The 25138-nt window shown below is 38.3% G+C and overlaps 1 protein-coding gene across 1 annotated transcript in view; it reads left to right on the top strand.

Moving 5' to 3' along the window:
* Positions 1 to 11552: 11552 nt before the first annotated feature.
* THSD7B (thrombospondin type 1 domain containing 7B) overlaps positions 11553 to 25138 on the top strand; it is a gene marked incomplete at both ends in the record, with an annotated part of 731038 nt that continues 717452 nt past the window's right edge. Inside the window, one exon of the mRNA XM_080917661.1 lies at positions 11553 to 11691. Coding sequence (XP_080773787.1) covers positions 11553 to 11691 — 139 coding nt within the window. The remainder of the gene's footprint in view (positions 11692 to 25138) is intronic.

Below are 25138 nucleotides of genomic sequence, written 5' to 3' on the forward strand. Positions count from 1 at the left end.
AATAAAAAGTAGGCAATGTCCTACTTTTTATATTGTTCTGATTGGGGGGAGCAGGTTGAGTCAGATTATTTTTTAAAAAGCAAGTAATTTTTCATTTCCAGGGTACAGAGCTGTATAACTATGAAATTGGTTTTTCTAAGTATGGAAGAGAGAATTCTGACTTAAACTTAAAGACATTCCTAGTTTCCAGGATTTATATTGGCCTATGAGAAACGCGATCTGCTAAAGAATTGCATAAATTTAAGATAAATGTAGGATGTATGGATGGCTGCTGGCCCTGGTGTGGTCACATGTGACACAATTATTGACATGGAAACATGAGTCATAACTGTTTGGGGTTGCAGAAGAATGAAAGGCTCTTCTGATTATATGCATGAATTGGCCTCGGCTATCTGTGTGGAGATGGATCGTATCAGGCATATGGACCAGATCAGGTGAGAAGTTGTGATTGTAGATAGAGGAATGAATATATAAAAAGAATCTAGACATGTGCTATTTAAAGCTGGGAGACCAGATAAGATCCCCTTGGGCAGCGAACAAAGATGAAAAGAGAAGGAATCTGAGGACAGAGCCAGAACCATACAAATGTGAATGTCAAGATGAGGAGGATGTGTGAATGGTGTAGGCCAAAGAGAGGATGCCAGGAAGAAAGAGCCAGCCGGAAAGCTTCTCAACTTGTCTCAAGTGAAGAAAGTGGGGGAGTCTCTATGTAGTCACTAAAAGAGGATTTTATGGCTTTACGTGAGGCTGTAGCCAGTTGGTTATAAAACAACAAGAATTCTTTTAAGGTAGTCTCAGAATGGAGTAGGGGATAAAAGTAACTAGATGGTTGCATCTCTGCTGTGTTCTTATCTAACCCTAGGTATATGCCTACTTTATTTTTCTCATTGGGAAAACTGAATAAGCTCACAAGAATAGTTAATCACAGCTTTGTTAGGTCAGGAGCCTCTAACTAATCAAAGAAAACAAACCTGTTCTCATAGTTTCCTTGTATGTAGCTATCATTTTACATAGACTATTCCTTTATGTCATGGAATAACACATTTTAAAAGTGCCCAAAATATATTTAGATGAGGAAGTTAATATGAAGACCATATTAGCCTGATCGTCAAAGAAAGAGTGTCATTTGTGTTAAGGTATGATCACTTGAACAACAAATGAGGTGTATTTTAATCAGTAGATGCGATGGGGATATCATTCAATAAATTATTGTTTATAAATACACTATAGTGACTCAGACACTAGGATATGGGTTTTTACCTTCACCCTCTGTTACATGAAGAACACAGAAAGAACAGGGACAGAACAAAAGCAGGCTTTTCTTAGAAAGCAGAACATTTAGAAGTTGACATCTTGAACTGTAGTTGTGGTTGGATGAAGAAAATTCCACCAGAGAACTTCTACAGCTGATAAACAAGTTCAGCAAAGTGGCAGGATATAAAATTAACTTAAACAAATAAGTAGCCTTCCTCTACTCAAAGGACAAACACGAGGAGAAAGAAATTAGTGAAAAGATACCCTTCACAATAGTCACAAACAATATGGAATACCTTCCTGTGACTCTAACTAAGCAAGTGAAGGAACTGTATGACAAGAACTTAAAATCTCTGAAGAAGAAAAACAAGGAAGATCTCAGAAAATGGAAAGATCTCCCATGCTCATGGATTGGAAGGATCAACATTATAAAAATGGCCATCTTACCAAAAGCAATCTACAGATTCAATGCAAGCTGCATTAAAATTCAAACCCAATTCTTCATTGAGTTGGAAAGAGCAATGTGCAATTTCATCTGGAATAACAAAAGAGCTAGAATAGTGAAATCCATCCTCAAAAATAAGAAAACATCTGTGGGAATCACTAACTCTGACCTCAAGCTATATTACAAGACAATTGTGCTAAAAACTGCATGGTACTAGTACAGAGATTGGCACGTGGATCAATGGAATAGAATAGAAGATCGAGAAATGAGCTCTCACATATATGGTCACTTGATTTTTGACAAATGAGCTATAAAAATTCAACAGAAAAAAGGACAGCCTCTTCAAAAAATTTATTTGGTCCAACTGGCATTCAGGATGCAGAAGAATGAAAATAGACCCTTTATTATCTCCTTGTACAAAGCTTAAGTGCAAGTGGATCAAAAATCTCCACATTAAACCAGGTATACTGAAAGTATTAGAAGAGAAAGTAAGGAAAACCTTAGAACACATAGGCACAGGAGAAAATTTCCTGAACAGAACACAAATGGCTTGTGTTCTAAGCTCAAATATTAGCAAATGGGACTTAATGAGATTGCAAAGTTTCTGTAAGGCTAAGAATACTGTCAAGAAAACAAAAAGGCAGCCAACAGATTGGGAAAAGATCTTTACCAACCCCACATCTGATAGAGGCCTAGTATCCAAGGTATACAAAGAACTCAAGAAGTTAGACACCAGAGAATCAAACAACCATATCAAAAAATGGGGTACAGAGCTAAACAAAAAGTTCTCAGTTGAGGAATATCGAATGGCTGAGAAGCATCTAAGGAAGTGCAAGACATCCTTAATCATCAGGGAAATGCAAATCAAAACAACCCTGAGATCCCACCTCACACCAGTCACAATGGCTAAGATCAAAAATTCAAATGACAGCAGATGCTGGTGAGGATGTGGAGAAAGAGGAACACTTCTCCACTGCTGGTTGGGTTGTAAACTGATACAACCACTCTGGAAATCAGTCTGACGATTTTTCAGAAAATTGAACATAGTACTACCTGAAGACCCAGTTATTCCACTTCTTGTCATACCCCAGAGAAGCTCCAACGTACAAGAAAGACACATGCACCACAATGTTCGTAGCAGCTCTATTTATAATAGCCAGAAGCTGGAAAAAACCCAGATGTCCTTCAGTAGATAAATGGATACAAAAATTGTGGTATATTTACACAATGGAGTACTACTCAGCTATCAGAGACAATGACTTTATTAAATTCTTAAGAAAATGGATGCATCTAGAGAATATCATCCTGAGTGAGACAACACAGTCACAAAAGAACAGACATAATATGCAGTCACTGATAATTGGATACTAACCCCAGAAAGCTCTGAACACCCCAGAGAAAACTCACAGACTATATGAAGTTCAAGAACAAAGGCCAAAAGTATGATGAAAAATCATTATGATTAATCTTTACACATCAAGAAAACTTTGACTATTTCCAGGTTACATCTAGTTTTACATGTACTTTATGCTCATTGTAACTAGTAAGATTTTAATGCATACTATCAAACCTTTAAAAAAATCAAGTACTGACAAAAATATGTTCATTTACTTTTATGCAAAAATGTTCTTAAAAGCTGTGCATTTATGTCTGTTTTTTAAAATAAAGTTGTTCAATTAAAAAAAAAAGAAGAAGAAAAAGAAAAAAAGTGAGGTTCGTGGTGACTCTACAGCATTAGTGAAAGCCTCCACTACAGCTGCTGTTGGTGGTGGGAGGCGGAGAGATGGTACAGGGAGACTTCATACGTGCTGGGGTAGCTTGAGTGTGCTGGTTCAGACTGTAAGTGTGGGCCAGTCTCTGAGAGCTCCCAGAGGTCCAGATTAGTTAAATCTGTTGGTTCTCCTGTGGGGTTTCCATTCCCTCCGTGCTTTCAATCCTCACAGCTCTTCCATAAATGTCCCGAACATCCATCCCACATGTATGCCTGTGGGTGTGTGCCTCTCTTCCAATCAGCTGCTGGATAGAGCCTCTCAGAAGACTGTTCTGCTAGGGCCCTGTCTGCAAACATAACAAAGAATCACTAATACTGTCGGGGATTCCTGTTTGCCCACGGAATGGAGTTCAGGTTGGGTCAATTATTGGTCGCCCCTTCTTGCAGTCTCTGTTCCATCTTTGACCCTGCATATGACTACATGGCAGAGTCTCGATATGCCAGGGCTGGGTGAATACCCACGGGGGCCATTCTCTCAGAGGATAAGGTAATGAGGGGTGAGGTGGGGGATGTTTGTTTAGGGGTACTGGAGGTTATTATTGATGTAAATTCATTTGTTAATTAAACAAAGCTGAGTTCCAGGATACTTCTAGGTCTTCCCCCTCAAAGTACAAGGTGTGACATTCATCTTCACAGTCTGAAGATGACATTCATATTTTATAGGAAAGAAACCAATTGCAAAAGCATGTTCTTTCTTTCAGGGAAGTATATTTTTCATTGAACAAAGGTGATACCAATACTTTTGACCCTGCAGCCTATAAATCATTTGCCAGTACTCTGTTATAAGGCTGAGTTAGCACCATCTTATCTGGAAATATGATTTTATTTTCTTAAATAAAATATATTTTAAAATCTGTAGCTCTGAAAGAAATGGAGACTACAGAGACATTTTACTTACTATTAAGCTATAATTTTGATCAGAAAACCCACTTCAAGCCCCTCCACCTCCTTTTCCTCCTTTTTCCTCTTCTTTTACTTCTTTCTTTTTTTCTCTAAATCTGCTACATCTCTGGAAAAAGTAGGCTTAAGTAGAGGTGTGATATTAATTTAAATATTTTTCAGATTTTCTGTGCTTTAGTCTATGGCACAAAGTATTTCAGTTATTAATACAGAAAACAAAACACTGTGCATTGATACAAACACACAGAGAGAAAACCAAACTCTGTACACACACACACACACACACACACACACACACACACGTGCACATGCGTGCGTGTAAATATCCACATACTATATGCTTACATTTGATGTCATTAGGCTTCTTCGGTGAGTCACAGACAGTGCCAGGCTGCAGTCTGTAGGGTCAGTGTGTGGCAGAAGAGGAAAGTGGTGAAAATCCAGGGGAATGTTACTAAGCATCGTTTCATTGCTAGACCAGGGGCCACACTCTCATAAAAGAGAAATGACAGCTGTTTTCTCTTCAAAGGGTCAGTGTGGATTTTCACTGGACCCTCAGTACAGAGTGCTCTTAATGCTTCAACGATCCAGCTAAACTTACTGAGAGGCAGAAAATGCATTTCTATGCATTTGCAGCAGGGCAAGGCTTTGTTTGATTTGTTGTTGTTTTGTTTTGTTTTGTTTTTTTCTTTTTTAACATTCAGGAAGCTGAGGCAAAAAGATTGTTGGATATTTGAGGCCAGCCTAGACAACTTACTGGTTTCTAGGCCAACCTGGGTGTGAAACCTTGTGTCAAAATGAACAAACCAGTCAATCAATTGAGTGAATCATAGCTGGAGTATGGTCTCTTCTGAGTGTTGATAAAGATAAGACAGGCATATCACTGCCAACTCCACAGTGAGTGCTCTCGGTATAGCAGACCTATGTTGACACACTTTCTGTTCACTATTTTATTCTGTCCTCATCATTAAGGACTAGAAGGCAGGTTTCTTCTTTTATAGCTGAGGGTTCTGAAGGTTTGAGGTTGTTGGGTGGTCTGATAGGATTCAGCAGCAGTGACAGTAAATACTGTTGGCCACAGTGGCATCACTTTCCACAGGTGGCTATGGTGGCCTTACTGTTTCCTGACCCAGCTCATTGAACTCCTTCTGGCTTAGGTCATATTGAAATGATTATTTAATATCCTTATCTATATTTTTGCAAAGAATGAGAATAATTGGTTATCATAATTTTATGAATGTTAAATAAAATGATATCTTGCCTTGCACAAGCCACTGAAAGAACCAAAAGAGTTGGGAAAGACCTTTGCTTTGAAGGGCAGAAGAAGTTGCTCATGCTGGTGTTTTGCAGTCAGTATAACATAATTTTATCACAGCTAACACACTTTTCTAATTTGTGGTATGCACAAGGTGAAATCAAAATTTTCTTCCTTTTCTACTAATTTATATATTCACTTCACATTCAGATAGCAACCCCCCTTTCCTCTCAGTGCCCCAACAGCCCCGGTACCCATTCCCCTTCCCTTCCTCTCTCCTCTGAGAAGTGGAAGTTCCCCAAGTATCACACATTTCTGGTATAACAAATAACTTTAAGACCAGGAGCATTCTCTCCAACTGCAGCCAGAAAAGGCATTCAAGTCAGGAGAACAGGACCCATAGGCAGACAACAGATTCAGGAACTGCCCCACTCCAGTTATTGGGAGACCCCCATGAATACCAACCTGTACCTGTATGTGCAGGGGCCTATGTAATGCCCATGCTTGCTCTTTGGTTAGTTGTTCAGTCTCAGGGACTCTTCATGGGTCAGAGATAATTGACTGACTTTGTTGAACTTTTAGAGTTCCTGTCTCTTCTGGGTTCCTCAATCTTTTCCCTGAGCTTTTCCACAAAACTCTCCATGCTCAGTTCAATATTTAGCTATGGGTTTCTGCATTTTTTTCCACTAGCTTCTGGGTGGAGCCTCTCAGAGGGCAGCTATGCTAAGGCTCCTTTCTACAACATAACAGAACATCATCAATACTGTCATGGACTGGATCTTGTCCTTGGGAATGGGTCTCAAGTTGGGTCAGTCATTGGTTGGTCACTCCCTCTGTCTCATTCCCTGTACATACTGGATTGAATGTTTTGTGAGTGGACTGGTACCCCCATGTCTCCCCTGGGAGTCCTGAACAAACATAGCCATCCTAGGTCCCACATTCCTCATTGCTAGGAGTCCCCCATACATTCTCTTGGACTTCCCCCGCAAGGCCTCTGGTACATCCTCCCACACACACACACCTTGGATCTCCCTACACCTAATCCCTCTGCACTATTCCTGTCCCCATCCCACACCTATCACTTTATCCACCTCTGACATTCATCTTATTTCTCCTGAGAAGAATTCAAGCATCCTTCCTTGGTCCTTCCTTGTTTATTTGTTTGTTTTGTTTTTTTTATAGTAAATTCTTGCATCTCTGCTTTAGGACAACATATGTCTCTGTCCTTTTAAAGGAAGACTAGAGAGGATTCTCACCAATATCTCATTATCTGTATGAGTTTCACTTCTCAAGTCATGCCTAACACCTTGAGTCCTTGTCGCTTAAATTAAGTGTTAATGCGCATACTTGGAATGTTAATATGCACATGCGAATTGCACAGGAATGAGCAGGCTGCCAATGATGGGCACATTATAGAAGGTGAAGTAGAACACACAGCCATTAGTAATGAGAACTAATCAGCCATCTTTCATGAGCTGTGTTCTTCACTGTGCATTTGAGATGGTGCTATGTGGAAACATATAACCACAGCACACTTGGCCGTTTCTTATCCCTGTACCTTCAGGCCGAGGGTAAACTGGAATCATTTCTGTTTTTTAAGTTTTGTAGCTTTTAAATATTCAGGAACTCTGATAAGAACACGGTTGGGGGGATGAAATGCAGAAGACTGATATACTTTTCGTAGGCTGAATAGCCTTTGTGTGATTAGAAAGTTGAGTCCAGAAGGAGAGATTGTGTTTCTTATTCAGTATTCATTATTTTCACACTCTTCTTGCAAATACATCCTGGGTGCTAAGAGATATAGTAAACAAGTTGATTTGAAAATTCAGCAGCCTCTGTAATGTAAATTATTCATGTCATCATGGGGGGGGCATCCTCAGCATAGCATATTTTACCAGTTAAAATATTTTTCCCCATTTGTGTTATACAAACAGAGGAATGAGCTCCCTTGTTCTTCTCTATCCTCTCATTTTTTTTTCATAGTGAACTCTCATGTTGCAGGTGTTATAATGACTCCCAGTGTCCCACAGAATAATTTGGTGTATGTCAAGATTTTAAAGGAAAAAAAGTAACGGATTTGCCTTCAGAGACCATTCTACATGGTCCGTTAAACTGGTAGTATCCCACCTTAGTTATATATGAAATGATATATTTTGGCTCATGGAGCCTCTCATAAAAATGTTCCCTGTACTCTACCTTTAAGATTCATTGAAAAGAGAACAGAGAAATCATTAGGTACAAAAAGAGGGACTGAAAATACCAAAATTAAGTGGGTCATTTTAGTAATATAATCAGTGTACTCTCCTATACAAAACCCTGTTTTGCGTTCTCTAACATCTTCTTTGGATTTTGTTGCTGTTAGCTTAAATCCATCCTATGTGCCCTGCTGCTATGTGTCTCATTGACGGGTGATAGCTAGCCCATACAGTGACCATGGATTATAGGAATTCGCCAAGGAATTCTTCTTGGTAGTGTTAGACACCAAAGCAGCTGCTCTACCCTAGAGAATCACAAGAAGCCCCAAGGCACTGGCTACCTTTGAGAGTCTAAGTTAGACAGTGAACAGTGTCAAGAGGAGATGAAGGCTCAGAGTAAGCTATGTTGAGATAATATTATTCCAAGATTCAAGGATGGATCCAGAATTGAAAATATTAATATATGAATCCCTGATTCAGCATTGTGGCTCATGCGTGGTCTCATTTTAACTCATGATCTATTGTCAATCTCTGAGTTCCTATTTATAGCCATTTTAAAAGAGAAAAATGTACTTTTCTTCAGTTGACATTATAATGATTTGCATTTAGCTTTACATGATAATGGATGCAATGAGAACAAGCAAAACCACCTGTGCTATGACAATTTTGTATACATATGCTTTCATCCTTATAGGAGCCATTGTAACATATATTATTTCATGAGACAGCATAGATAATTCTGCTTTCTCATTAGATTAACTGGTAGTGATGTATTCCTCCAAATATTCAGATTAGTCTTTTACTAAACGTATATTATACAACATCATCCGTGTGTGTGGGGGGGTGCATACTTGTAGAAAATATAATATTGTTATCTGAGTAAAATCATACCCTGGATTCAGTGAAAGTGTCTGTTGAGACAAAAGAACTAGGCAGATGCACATTTTAATGTATCACTATAAATCTAGGCATATTGACATAAGTTTCTTAACCACAGCTCTTGGGAAGTTGGGGCAGAAGACAGAGCCTGTGGCTACATTCTGTTTCTCTAAGACCATTTCTAAATCTGTGAAGTCCCAGCTCTCAAAATAGCAGTCTCCTCACCAGTACAGTGGTAGGGAGAACATGCCCTTTAATAATTGTGTGTGTGTGAGATATTCACAAGCACAGACAGCTAGAAATGCTCACATATGCACATTGCTCAGGACAGCAACCAATAGGGTTGAAGAAAAGCATTCACATCTAGAACCATCTACCAATTTCAAAATGTTTCTAGCTGAGAAGGGGATTTTGTTTTCTGCTTCACACAAAAACATCATATGAACTCTTAGTGACCTTAGAATAAACTGTAATATAGTGTCTATGGGGCCCAAATGTTACCAAGGGCACAGCTGTGATGGATCATATTCTTGGCTCTTTGCATCAAGGATATATGCTCAGTTCAGTTGCCAAGGACAGAAGTTTTAGAGCCAAGTCTAGTGGTGTCTCTAAGGGTCCATGAAATCTACTAACAGGCCACTCTTGAGAATAAACAGCCAACAAGTGGATTGGTTTATTGCAGGCAGAGCCCTTCACTTTTATTCCCTCTCTTCTGGATGTGGCACAAAAATCTAAAGCAGAGCTTTGGGTTGTCTTTTAAAATACTATATTTATCCCCAGATTGAGGCAGGCCATGAGAGGGCTGTGCACTCAAAGTGCATTGCTTAGGTCCTTCTAGAATAACCTTTAGTAATTTGTTCAACATCTCCACTGTGCCTGGTGTATCGTGAAACTGCATCAGATGCCACCTGCCATTGTGCATTCTGTTTTATGAAGTGTTGTGCAGAATCACCCATTTTCATAAGGACACCTGAGTGAGTTCTACACATGGGTAGGCATAAAGCAGTGGCTTTTTATGAAGGAAAAATAATCAAAGAAAAGACATGTTTTTTTTTTAAGATAAAAATACCCTGGGAATCAGCAACTTAGGGGAGAAAGGGTTGTTTTAATCACAATTTCAGGTTGCATTCCTTTATTACATAGAGATCACACAGAAACCTGAAATGAGCCGCACACACAAACAGTAGCAGAGAGGAAAGAACTCATCTTACTTAATACTTACCTAGTGTTTTCTGCTGTAGTCTGGTCCAGTCCTGGGACCAAAACTAAAGATTTGTGCCACCCTTATTCAGAAAATATTTTCCCACATCCACAACTGACACACCTCCACTGGTGTGTCAGTAGACAAACCTGATCTAGAGAATGCTGCTTTCAGATGCTCTTCCTGGGTCTCTCTAGATAATCAGACTGAGCTTCACAAAAGGTGTCTCGTATTACTGCGTTTTGAGGACTTCAGGTCTGTAGTAGCTATTTCTTTATCATTGCTCAGCAGTATGCTCATATTAGTCAGACTTACCACCTGTCTATAGTAACTTTGCTGGATGTTAAACCCACTAATGTTTACCCATGACATTTTTATGCATTTTATACTTTATCCTATGAACATCTATAATCTATAATCTATCTATCTACCATATATTTATTCTGTATCTATTCATAAATCCATACATGTACATATATGTATGTGTGTATATATTTTTCAAAATAAAATACCAAAGTTAACTTAGTTCTTTTTGGCTCTAAGAATAGTTTTCTTCTGTTTTAGAAAATTCTATCTTGAACTTTGATTGTTGAAAATAAACAGAGCAGAATTTTGTTTAGCATATATAAGACCCTAAGTTCTGTCTCTAGCATTGCAACACATAGGACGAGTGTGTGTGTGTGTGTGTGTGTGTGTGTGTGTGTGTGTGTGTGTGTGTGTGTGTGTTGAACACATCAAATTTCATATATTTTAAAATATATTGTTTTAATTTTTCCATTCAAACCTGTATCTTAAAAGTGTCATCTTAGTGATGGCTGTCACTTGTTGATTCCTATGTTTGCATTTTGCATTTTAATGTTCTGCTTGAGTTTTTCCTCTTAACTGCTATGTCCAACTCTCCCTGAATGTTTTCTTCTAAGTCTCTCTTCTATTTCTCAAATCCCCCTAATAGTCTCAATTTCACTAGTTTCATAATCCTGGTTTCAAGTTTATCTAGTCCTATGCACTAGTAAGTGACTATGCCCACTGATATTATTTACTTCAAGTTCTTTACTGTTTTTGAATTCCCACCTGATATTCCAGGCCTTTTACAGTCTGGTCCCCAACCTGTATTCCAAATTTTACCTCCACTCATTCCCCCCTCCTCTCTGTGTCCTTCAAAGCAGCCACTCACTTAATCACCAGTCCCTGAACACAAACATAACTAGCTTCCCATGACTTATTCTCTCTGATGGATGTGTCCTTCTCAACTCCTTCAAACCCTTCTGTTTCCCTAAAGCTCTTTCCAGATACTGTCTATGTATTTTCCTCTATTTTTATCTCAGAGATGGCCTCATCCTGAGTTATTACACTCATTGCTGTTAAGGATGTTTGTTCCTCCCTTCTTTTTATCGTAGTCGTGCATGACAACTTCTCTCCTTAGTTGTGAGGCCCTCAAGGAATTCATCTGTATAGAAGGAGGCAAGTATATGAGACATCCCCCAAACATGTTCACTCTGAGGAATAAAACACTATGTAATGGGGACATATGATATATGGTCACATGAAGCTTGCTTGCTGACAGAGTATGTCCTAGTTGCCAAACAGAAGAACTCACCTGACTTTCTTTTGGTTTCAGGATTAGGCAAGTGAAGAGCTGAAAAGTCTGAAGAATGTTTCCAAGGAGTGATTTGGTTGTCACTCACTGGGTTTCGAGGAGCATGAGGAAGCTCTTCCTAGTGCTTTCTCTCCTGCTGTCCCAAGCAGCTCATTTGGAAGGCAGGAAGGACAATCAGTTCATCTGGAAAACAGGTAAGAATGTCCTAGCTTTTCATGTGTACCATGGTCATTTAGGAGAACATTCCTTTCATATTTGTAGAGTAGCGGGAAATACCCAGAAAGGAAAAATAGAAAAAATTCACTTTGGTTATGCATTAAGTTTATTTTAAAGCTCTATCTATCCATCTAACTATCTATCTATCATGTGTTTGTGCCTGTGTGTGTGTGTGTGTGTGTGTGTGTGTGTGTGTGTGTGTGTGTGTATAGATCCGCAGAGGCCTAAGAGGGTACTAGATGACCTGGAACTGGAGATACTGGTGATTATGATTTGGTCATATGTGTGTTCAACACTAAACACAGGTCCTCAACAAGGGCAGCAAGCATTATTACTGATGTACTGTCTTCCCATTCCCATACCTTAGAATTTCATTTCTGCTTAGTTGTCATCCATACCAGTGAAACTTGTCATCCTTTAGAATTTTTGTGTTGTTGTCAGCTATAATTATCATTTTCACAGTTACACCTATGCCTTTGCCAATCGTTGCACAACTCAGAAGTAAAATATGATGTCCAAGAAGAACTGATTGCCAAACCTGAAAAGCTCTGAGCCAGTTTTGTATATGTCTTTCTTTCGGGGTTCAAACCCATTATCTACTGGATACTAAATGTCTTCCAGCACAGATTATTTTCCTGTGGGCTTGGGATGGGGAAAAATTACCCATTTCAGATTAGAGAAAAAAATGAAATTGTTAAAGGCTGTTTTTGCTCTTGCAGAGGACCAAAGTTCAGCCCTCTATCTATTTCATATGGCTCAACACCAGCTGCAACTGCTGCTTCAAGGAATTCAACACTTCTTTTGACCTCCAGAGGCACCCACATACACACATGTGCGCGTGCGTGCTTGCACACACATATACACCCACACACGCACTTTTAAAATCTTAAAAACAATTATTCGAACAACTTTCTTATGGGTGGTAACTATAAAGTCTCCTTACTGTATTTAGAGATACTTAGCTATCTTATGCATTGTACAAAAGAATTGATTTTAGGTTTTAAAGCTCGTCTATGATTTTTATTCTCTATCGATATCCTTAATTTGCCTGTATAAAAGATTTGTTCATTTTAATTCCTAACCCTAATAATTTGTTAGCTTAAATTATGAACCCTAAACATAGGGTTGTTATTCTCATATGGCTCTTTGTATCCCTTATGCTTTCTTTGTTATGGATTTTAATTTTCCTAAGGTTTCACAATCAGATCATTTACAATATTTATTGCTGTTTCAGGAGTCCATTCATGCAAGAATAGATAACTTATACACTTAATATCTTGGTAGGGGAACACGGTGGTGTACAAGATCTATGGTCCTTGGAGAGTTTTCATTTCGGTCCCATCACCTGTAAATTAAATAGAGTACGAACATATTGTCACCATGGAAATATGTAAAAAAGTGATATCCATAATATATAAATGACTTTGCAAAAATGAAAGTAAATTATGTTTTAAAGAATATTAAGTAAAAAAAAAATAATCCCAGTGCCATTAGAGATACAGTCTGGAGAAAACTTAATTGCATTAAAACCTCTATAAATTTGTTTAATTGTGAATTCCAATACTACATTAGTGATTTGTGTTTTCCCCACACACAATGGTATTACCAAGGTTTAGAGATAGTTTATAAGGCACTATTGCATTTCAATAAAGGTGACTGTATTGTTTTAATCACAGAAGTTGAATGGTGTGTGTGTGTGTGTGTGTGTGTGTGTGTGTGTGTGTGTGTGTGGACAAGTGTATATGTATGGAGGTTAAAGATGACCTTAATTTCTTATTGGCCTGGAACTCACAAATTGGGTTGGGGTAGATTAGCTAGCATGCTTCAGGAATGCTCTACCTCTGCCTCGCAGTGTTAAGTGTATGCTACCTTGCCTCCTCTTCCTCTTCTGAGGAATCAAACATGATGTCCACAAGCACTTTACAAAATGAGCTATCTGCTCAGCCCATGAAAGGCAAGTATTTCATCAGTTCAACCTTTATCTGGCTACCTTACTGCCTGGTGCTCTCTGAGAAAGGCAATTAAAATGGAGAGTAGCAAAATCTGCAGCATTAACGAGCTGTGTTAGGAAAATGAGCTTATTTAGAGAAAAATTGATGTGTGTGTTTTCGAAAAAATAAGCAATTGAGTTTCTGGAGAGGGAATGCTTTCCAGAAGATGCAAGGCATTGTTTGAAATAAGTATCAGTGTGGATGTTTTCATTTTCTCCAGTGTCTACTGCTCCTCTTTTTCTAAATTATTTGTACATGACCATAAACGTCAAAAGCCAAAAAAATGTCAACAATGAATAATCAAAAAGCAAAACGCTAGACCATGTAAGGTGCACCTCATCTCTTTTGTACCTTTCAGAAAATGTTCTTGTTTGTCTAAATATGTATGGTTTTCAGTTACAACTGAAGCTTTACATTTTGTAGCTATTCTTCATCACACTACAATGTCTTGATGAACAGTACATACTAGTACTATATAGAATAATAATATCCTTCATTTTCTCATTTAGTGATTTATTTCTTAATTGCTTGGCATGTCAGTGGCTGCAATTTTTGTTATTATATATAATGCTGACGTGGACAAAATATTATTCTAAAAGTAAATGATTTGTCTTGAGAACTCATCATATCCCTTTGAACTGCCTTTGACACTTTCATTTCTGACACACACACACACACACACACACACACACACACCACACACACACACGAGTTCATTATACGTTATATGAAAAACCTTTGTCATTAAAATTAATTGCTTTTGTATAGCATGTTATCAGATCTATGAGCACAGTAAAATACACATCCAATGCTATCTGATATTCTAATAAATTTTCTGGTGACTCAGAACAACATATTTTATACTAGAAACCTGGAAATCATCTTTCTGCTTTAGACTGGATGCTATCTATTTAAACTCCTTGCTAATTTTCACAATTTTCTTTCTAAATTAAAAGGATAAATGTCAGTTATCCTCTTCTAAATTAGAGGCATTTCTACCCAAGTCTTGGCTTTGGAAACACCGGGACTGATGATGCTTGGGGGGTGTGCTATGTCTCTAAGGAGTGCAGGTTTAAGAGTATTTAGTATGTCACCGGTCATGAGTTCCCTGATCTGCAGAAGCTCTCCAATGCCCATTCTCACCATGAGGACATCTGCTCTATATTTAGTCTCAAGCAGCCCAATATCCATTCCAGCAAGTATCAGAGACATACTTCTTGCTTAGTGTTTTAAGTATAACCCTGTAGCTCTTTGTAAGTACTTATTTTGTTGAACAGCAGCCAGACTGGAGTCTCTGAAACCATGAGAAGTACTTACTTCAAGCCTTTATGGTAGTGGTTTTGGGAAATGTGTTCATTCTGTTAACATTCAGTGAGTCCTACGTTCTAGGCAGTGTTATAAGGACAGATGAGAAAAAAAATGAGAACATAATTCTCAGGTAATAAGCATTAACATCAGAAAATGTATGATATGGTAAGAAATGATAAGATACAAAGACAGGTCAGAACAGGGATATAAATGAAAGTGGAGAACAGGAAACTTGAATAAGCTGTTTATGAATCACTTCACTGAGGAAATGGCTCTTTAAAGACCCAGGGGGTCAGAAGGCATAAGCCATGGGGATGAGAGGAAGCAGTTATAGATGGCAAGCATGGGCTACTGAGGCAGGAGCAAAGGGTGGTGTTACTTAGGGGTTAGGAAGGAAATGGACATGTTAGACTTCACCTTTTAATCCTATCACCCAGGAGACAAAGACAAGTGGATCCCTATGATTCCAAGGGCAGATGGGCCTTCATACTAAGTCTTAGGCCAGTCAAGGCTACAATGTCTCAAAGAAACAAAATTAAAACAGGACCAGGGATGAGAAGAACATATTGGAGCAGAACACCAGGGTGGGGAATGACAAGAATCCAGGACAAGGTGGTTGCAGGACCATGTTAACAATAAACTCATACATCATAGCTGTGACTCTGGATGAAGTATAAAGATGCTGGAGTTGATAGGACAGTGATAAAAGATGAGGAAGGCAGGTGAAGGAGACTTGTAGGTGGTACTCAGGACAAGAGTAAAAACATCGGCTTCTATCAACATCATGGAAGTGAAGCATGGTGTGATAAGGTTGAGTTAAAGATTTATATAACAGCAGACTTGTAAACTCTTTTGGGGTCAGATGTGTTTGGGGAAGATATATTTAAAAATGGGCTTATTTATTAAAGGGAAGATTCATCTAATCATTAGGTACAATTTGATGATGTCTTGACATACTCCTGCTTTCTGCAAACGGATTGTTGCCTGTGTGGAGCCATACAGCTAAACATTCTTAAATGATCTCAGAACAGAATATCAGGCTTCAAATTGACTTTATAGTGCAGGTTGAAAAGCCCTAAATTAAAGTGTAGCAATTGGAGTGGGGTCTTAATTTTCTGTTGTCATACCAAAAAGAGGAGAAAAAGAAAGTGGGCAAGATAAAAAAAAAAAGAAGAAAGGAAGGAAGATAGAGGGAGGGAAGGAAGGAGGAAGGCAGGGAGGGAGGGAGGGAGGGAGGGAGGGAGGGAGAGAGAGAGAGAGAGAGAGAGAGAGAGAGAGAGAGAGAGAGAGAGAGAGAGAGAGAATAAGAACAAGGAAATTTATAAAAGAAAGCATTTAGTTAGGTGCTCAGGGTTCTGGAGGGTTGGAATACATAACCATCATGGTGGGGAGAATGACAGCAGGCAGGCAGGCATAGTGCTGGAGCAGTAACTGAGAGCTTATATATGCTAGTTCAGAAGTATAAGGGACAGAGAAAGAAAGCTAACTGGAAATCACCCCTAGTGATAAACCTTCTTCAATGAATCCATACCTCTATCTTCCCCAAACTGTTTTACCAACTGCGGACCAACTATTCAGATTTATGAGCCTATAGAAATGATTTCTATCAAAACACCACAGGTGGGAAGGAGAGACCCAAGAGAGATACTGACTCAAGATGAGTGAACTGAATTAGGTTGTGACAGTGAGATAGCTCAATGTCAATTAACCACTTTATTGCTTACCAATCAGCCTGATGACTCTTCAATTCATAGAACCCATGTAATAGAAGAAAATAAATAAATAACTTGTGAAAGTTGTCTTCTGTCCTTCACATGTAAGTATGGCACCCCCTTCTCTCTCTCTCTCTCTCTCTCTCTCTCTCTCTCTCTCTCTCTCTCACACACACACACACACACAATAGATACATAGGTAGAAAGATAGACAGACAGACAGATAGATAGATGGATGGATGGATGGATGGATGGATGGATGGATGGGTGGGTGTGTGTGTGGGTGGGTGGTGGGTGGGTGGATGGATGGTGAATAGATGAATGAATGAATGGATAGAATGAATTAAAAAATTAAGTCACTTTTTTTTGCTGTCCTGTAGAGGAAGCAGAGAGTGTGGGGTGAGGTCCTTGGCATCTACCACACTTATCTTTGACCTTGTATGAAACTGATATGCATGTGGCAATCACAAAGTTGAATATACAGAATCTGAACACCAGAGAGAGATGCTGGATAAGTACCAGCAAAGATGTTGAAATTAAATGCAGCTTTAGAAATGCAGATCTGTATTCAGGGTTTGTGATCCTGTATATGTAGAGAATAACATTTTGATTACATCCTTCGGGAGCCAAATGACATTAAAAAAATCACTGTGCTAAAATGCACATAACATAAACTTTACCGTTTTAGCAGCTCTAAAGGTGTAAAATTCAGTGAGATTTAGCACACTCACAGAGAGCTGGAGCTTCCACTGATAACTTGTTCCAGAACATTTTCACTAGCCAAAACCACAGTTTACAAGTGAACTCATAAAAAGACAGGAAAACAAAATTTGGTCTTCAATAATAAATTTTGAAAAGAAAATAAGTTCTATGATTATTTCTTCATGATAATATTTTAAGAATTGTTCATTTTTGTCAACATATAGCAACTTATATGAAGCATATATTGCTCCTATAGTAGCATAAATTACACTTAGAGGGGGGCACCCAAAATTCCTGAGTGTCTACAAAGGAGGGATATTTCATCTTTCTTGAGCCTCACTTAAAAATGAGACATCAACATTTTGCAGAATCATTTTGAAAAGTAAGATAAAATATTGAAATATATAATGAAACATGACTACTTAATACTGTTAGGTCCTGTGTTTGTCTTTGTCTTGCTGTTCCCCCCTCCCTCTTAAAGATTTTCCTAAATAATGTGTAAATGTCTGTGCAGTGCTATGTGTCCTCCGTGAGTGCACGTGTCTATGGAGGCCAGAAGAGGCTCTCAGATGCTCGGGCTCTGGAATATGGATGGGTTATATGTCACTTGACGTGTTGGGAACCAAATTAGGATCTTTTGCAAGGGCAGCCTGTACTCTTTACCACTGAGACAATGCTCCAGTCGCTATTCCTAACACTGTGTATTAGTTTTATTCTTTTTAAAAACACATGTCTGTGTTTTGAACCTTTTGTGTCCTTTACTTCTTTAATCATACAAAATAAGATTGTTTGTTGGTTACATGCATTTTATTAAGAAATGATTTTACTGATTTGAGGTATCAATTTGTCTCTATATTAGACTCCCAGAAAACTTTAATTTTCATAGCTCTCACATGACAAATGGGAGAATAATGACCTCCATTCTATGAGCAAAGTAAATAAAAGAGAATTGGAATGAAACACTTTATGTCAATGATATTGCAAAAGAGTAAAGAATCTTATCTATGTTCACAGTCAACCACAGCTTAAATAATATTTCCAGCAGTAAAATATTATAAGGAAAATTGTATTATATATATTACACACATACATCCTATACTTCAAGATCTTTAAAGACAACAGAATGTTCTTAAAAGAAAGATTTTGTTTTAATCTGTGTTAGAAACACATGAAATATTTCCTCTGGGAATTAGATTGAATTAAAATCATTTTAATTACTTCTGCCCATTAGATCATCTAAGGGGCATGTATTTAATAGACTCTTGGTGGTATTATTTCTGTAATATAAGAAAGCCTTGGAATATGTAGAATGGATTTTACTGGTAAAAGTAATAATTATTTTTCATTAAATACCTCAAGAACTAATTTTATAATGTTCCTAAGAGGTAAGAAAAAATCTGTAGTATGTAACAAAATATGTTACTTTGCTATTTATTTCTAAATATAACTAAAATGTAGACTTCATGGTAGCATCAGATTTTGCTATTTTCATATAGCCCAAGTAACTAAAAAACACATAACTAATTATTGCATAAGCCATCTTCCATCTTAAGTGAAATGAGAAACTCTTTCTCTCTCCCTTTCTCTCTCTGTCTCTGTCTCTGTCTCTGTCTCTGTCTCTCTCTCTCTCTCTCTCTCTCTCTCTCTTTCTCTCTCTCTCTGTGTGTGTGTGTGTGTGTGTGTGTGTGTGCATGTATGTATAATTCTATGTCATCTCATTTTCCTGTGATTTCTGACCATGTTCTGCAAAGTTGTTTGACTCTTATTTAAGAGAAGAAAAGATAGATATGCATGGGTTTCAAGTGTCTTTGGACCTCTAGGAATTTGGTGCTCTAGGTACCTTCATTGCCCAATGAAGCCCACAAATTAACCTGTTCATCTCAATTCTTTATGGAATATCTTTTCAGAAAAAGAAATCTGATATTTAACTCCACAAGTCTGTTGCTGTCTGTTTGCTTCACTCCCTCCCCATCCCTTCCCCCTTCTGTTCCCCCTTTTGTTCTTCCCTTCTCCCTCATCTTTTTCTCTCTCCCACCATTATCCCTCTTTTAAAACAGAATCTGTGCTTTATAGCCAGACTTACCTCAAAGTCAGAGCAACCCATTTGTCTCAACCTACTGGGTACACACTACTCTATGTGACCACTTCTCTATTTCTAAGTATTATTTTTAGCTTTGGTTTATATGTAACCAATACCCAAATAACTGTCGTGTATCTGGTCCTAGGTCAGGACAGGAGAAACTTTCCCCTCATCATCCTTCTCATTTTTTTTCTTGCAATCCTTCTAAGTATTTAATCCAAGTGAATTAAGCCAATGACTATCTTCTGCACTTCATTCCCACTTAGCTCTATGGGTAAATGAAAGCTTCATTCTGTGAGTTGTCCTTTTGCTTCATTTCCTTCGAGCCTGGTGCTGCTTTGCCCTAATGTCCCACTCATAATGTACTCCACCATTGAGGATCAGGTCTAAAGACTCCATGCCATTCTCTCTACTTTGAATTTCTTTCCATAGTCCTACTCTTGATTCTGGAGAAGTACAGGGAAGGTGTCAAGTGTGAGAACCCCTTCATCCCAGCTTCTTAAATCCACTGCTCACTCTTCTGTTTCTCTCCTTGGCTTATTTTCTAAGTCTGTCAAAGTTACCCTCTGGTATCACTCAGAGGGCTAGATTGGAACTCATTTTTTAAGTCCTTTTATATTGGAAAGGGTCTCTGTGCTTGTCATGTACTTGAATAATAGCCTGTAAGTTGGTTACTTTTTTTTTTTTTTTTTTTTTTTTGTCAAATTGACATTAGCTGGGGTCATCTGGGAAGAAAGAACTGCTATTCAGAAAACTCCTCATCAGAGTAGCCTGTAGGCAAGACTGTGAGACATTTTCATGGTTACTGATTGATGTTCCAGAGCTCAGCCCATTGTAGGCAATGCCACCTCTGGGCAGGTGGTCCTTGGTTATATCTAAGGAAGTTGTATGAGTTATGAAGAGCATGCTTTCAGGTAACATACTGCCATGGTCTCTGCTCAAGTTTCTTCCCTAATGTCCTTCACTGGTAGATTTTGGTGGGGAAAATGGAAGCCAAATATACCCTTTTCTCCCCAAGTTGGCTTTCGTTTGTATTTGACAGCAGCAATAGAAAACAAACAAGGAAAGCTTGTGTGTAGAGGTGAAAAAATAAGGGGCATATTCCCTGGAAATGCCCAGAATTGAAGCTGCTGTCTCCTACTGCTCCTAGAGCTGTGACTGCACACGTTGATGACATTGTGACCTATGCTTCTACCTACTCTTGTACACTTCTTTCCATCGCTGTCATTTATGTTAAAGCCCTGTGTTGATGTACTTAGAAATATGCCTGTTTTCAGGATTCTCAGCATCAACAGGATGCGCTCCTTGCTTTATTCATGTCCTAGTGTTCTGGGATTTTTTTCCATGTGATTTTTCTCCTTTCTGTTACTCTTTTTGGAACTTCACACAGAGATATCTGGTTTCTTTAGCTGATGTTAAGGTGTTTAGTGTATTTCTTTGTTTATACCTTTCCCCTGTCTTTTATCTATGCCTCTGTGTATTCTTACCCAGCTTTCTCTTTTTCTGCTACTTCACCTTAATTCTTCTTTACTTTTAAACTGGCAATTGCTCCTAAGGCTTTGTCAATACCAAGAAAATTGCACTAAATGAAGCTGTAACCCTTGCACTCTGACACTTAACCTCTAACTCCTGCCTTCTAGTCCCAGCCCTATCTCCATTTTGTTTTCCAGTTTGGCGACACAGTCTCACTAAGTTGCCCAGGTTGTCCTTGTAACCTTTGTAGCCCAGGCAGGGCTTGAAGTATGATCATCCTGCCTCATCCTCCCGAATATTTGAAATTGTGCTGCTTTTAACATTTTACATTTGCAAATGTCAGTTTGCTTATAATATATTGCACTTATTCTAAATTTTTCAAGCATCCTGTGTTTGATAAACACATTGGCTTTCTGTTAGGAAGGCTTTTATCCTATCATGTCTTTTTTATGCCATTTCCTTCTTCAAATTCCTATTTCTACTTTATCCATTCATGAGTTCGCTGATAGCTTTGGAGCTGTGTAGCCCTCAGTTCTCTCTGCTGATTGTTGACCGAGTCAATCTTTCTCGTTATCATAAATGAAGCCTTCAGACAACTAGCAGTTCTCTGTATTTTCCAGATCTTAAAGTTCATGGCTAGGAGTTCTAAACTGGTGAGCTGGCATTGTTACAGGAGATAGGTTCTTCACAGATGAATGATCTTCATCCCAAAGATCTTTACCCTGGTACTTTGTTCTCAAAGTTGACATCTGAGGGATAACAACAGAGATGCTCCCATATAAACTGGCTTGGAAACCACAGGTCTGCCTTTATCTTTGGTATGAAGATCATGTAGCTTCTGACCTCCACTGACCTGCAGCTCTACAGATGTGTTTACTCAGCAAAGTATATTTTTGTTTTGTCTTAAGGGCTTTATCTTTCTCCGTTTTTCCAAGTCACAGTAGGGTTTAACAGAAGTAACACAGTGATTATGATCATATCCCAATTTTCTGTTGCTACATAAAATCCTAAAGATAGTAGCTGAAGTAATAGTGGTGCATTTTTTTTTTCACATATTGAGGTTCCATTTGGTTAGTGCTCTGGATAGTTGGCAAGAATGTGGGTTCTCTGGAAGTTGTCTACCACCTAGCCTCTGAAGATTTAGGGAGCCATAATCAAGAGAGCTGGAACTGTTTAATAGCTCTGTTTCCTGTGTGATCCCTTCACAGTAAGAATTATCTCATCATAGCTGCAGGGCTCCTGACAGGCCTCCACATAGAACTAACTGGAAAGAGGAAGACATTTTGTTCTACCTTAGACTAGAAGCCAATACTACCCACTTTTCCTACATTCTATTGGTGACAAATATCTCTAAGCTTGTATGCTGTCTCTTAATAAAAATGAGGAAGTATTCTGATGGCATTGTGTGTGTGTGTGTGTGTGTGTGTGTGTGTGTGTGTGTGTGTGTGCACACTCGAGCGCTCACGCATAGCGCACAAACATATTTGTATAGGTATGCATGTGGATATACAAAGACTTGATGGCCAATGGTTGACCTTCTTCAGGCACTATCTACCTTTTTATTAAGACAAGGTCTCTCACTGGCCTGGAACTCGTAAAGCAGTCTAAGGCTGGCTTGCTAGTATGATTGAGTAAGCTTCATCCCAGAAATTCAGGGATGGTTCAGTATGAAAATCCATCAAAGTAATACACTATATAAAAGAAACTCAAGGAAAAAACATATGATCATTTCATTAGATGCTGAAAAAAAAATCATTAAAAAAATAAAATACCCCTTCATGTTAAAAGCCTTGGAGAGATCAGGAATTCATGGCACATATCTAAATATAATAAAAGCAATATATAGCAAACCAACAGCTAACATCAAATTAAATAGAGAGAAACTAGAAGCAATCCTACTAAAATCAAGACAAGGTTGTCTACTTTTCTCCCTATTATTTTAATATAGTACTTAAAGTTCTAGCCAGAGGAATTAGACAACCAAAGGAGATCAAGGGATAAAAATTGGAAAGAAAGAAATCAAGGTATCACTATTTACAGATTATATGAGAATATACATACATACATACACACACACACACACACACACACATATATATATATATGTACATATATATATATAACTCCAAAAATTCTACCAGAGAGCTTCTCAAGCTGATAAACAATTTTAGCAAACTGGATGGATATAAAATTAACTAATAACTCAGACAAATCTGTAGCCTTCATTTACACAACCAAGAGGAGGAACATTTGTATAACAAGAACTTCAAATCCCTAAACAAAGAAATTGAAGAAGACGTCAGAAGATGAAAAGAATTCCCATGCTCATGGATCATCAGAATTAACATAGTGAAAATTGCCATCCTACTAAAAGCAATCTAGAGATTCAATGCAGTCTCCATCAAAATTCCAACACAGTTCTTCACAGACATAGAAAGAGCAATTTTCAAGTTCATATGGCAAGCAAAACAATCCAGGATAGCCAAAACATTTCTCAGTGATAGAAATCTTCCATGGGAATCCCCATCCCTGATATCAATTTGTACTACAGAGCCATGGTGATAAAAACAGCATGGTATTGGTACAGAGACAGGTCAATCAATGCAATAGAATCAAAGGCCCAGAAGTAAACTCCCATACCTATACACCTATGAACATTTAATATTTGATGACAAAGCCAACATTATATAGTAGAAAATGGAAAACACCTTCAATAAATGGTGTTGGATTAACTGGTTATCCAGAATGAAAGTAGATACATATTAATCATTTTGCAGAAAATTCAAATAGAACTGTATCAAGGACATCAACATAAAACCAGATACAATGAATCTAAAGGAGGAGATTCTGGGGGAAAGCCTCAAACACATTGGCACAGGGGAAAATTTCCTGAACAGACAAACCCAAATGTCTTAGGCTCTAAGATCAACAATCAATAAATAAAACCTCATGAAAATGAAAAGCTTCTGTAAGGCAAAGAACACCATCGATAGGACAAAGTAGCAAACTACAGATTAGGGGGAAAAATTATTCACTAACTCTACATCTATCTAACAAAGGGCTTATATTCAAAATGTATAAAGAGCTCAAGAAATTAACCCCCAAAAAACAAAATAATCCAATTGAAAAACAGGGTAGAGAGATAAACAGAGAGTTCAGAGCAGCAAAGTCCCCAATGGCTTAGAAGCATTTATAGAAATGTTCAAGGTCCTTAGTCATTAGAGAAATGCAAATCAAAACAACCCTGAGATTCCACCTCACACTGGTCAGAATGGCTAAGATAAAAAACAAAACAAAACAAAACAAAAAACAAAAAAAAAAAAACAACTCAGGTGACCGCAGATGCTGTTGAGGATGTGGAGAAAGAGGAACACTCCTCCACTGTTGGTGGAATTGCAAGCTGGTACAAACCAACCACTCTGGAAATCAATTTGTTGGTTCCTCAGACAACTGAAAATAGTTCTACCCAAAGACCCATTCTTGGGCATATACCCCAAAATTGCCCCACCAGACCACAAGGATACTCCACCATGTTCATAGGAGTCTTTTTTGTAATAGCCAGAAGCTGGAAATGTAGTACCAAAGAATAGATGCAGAAAATGTGGTTCATTTATACAATGGAATATTATTCAGCTATTAAAAATGAGGACTTCATGAATTTTTCAGGCAAATAGATGGAACTAGAAATTATCATCTTGAGACCATGAGAAGTGTAACAAGTTGAAAGGCTCAAGTAAGAATGTTTCAATTTTACTTAGAAGAGGGAAGGAAATAATCACAGGAGGCAGAGGGAAGGAGAGACCTGGCTGGGAGAGGGGAAATGGAAACAGGATCAGGTATGGTGGAAGGACAGGAGAGAAGTCCAAAGGGCTAAGGGAATGAATGAAGATAAGCAATGTCTGGGTGGGGGTGAGAGGTTGGGAGACCCCCTAGAAAGTACCAGAGACACTGGAGGTGAGAGACTCTAAGGACTCAATGGTGAACTTAGCCAAAATGCCTAACATTGGGGAGAAGGAACACAAAGAGTCCACCCTCAGTAGGTAGACAGGGACTCAAAATTTCTGACCCAGAACTGTTCTTGTCTAAAAGAACTTCAGGGACAAATACAGAGAAGATACTGAAGAAAACCTGTTCCAATAACTGATCCAACTTGGGGTCT

Source organism: Micromys minutus (assembly GCF_963924665.1).
Source record: "Micromys minutus genome assembly, chromosome: 6".
Classification (NCBI taxonomy): Eukaryota; Metazoa; Chordata; class Mammalia; order Rodentia; family Muridae; genus Micromys; species Micromys minutus.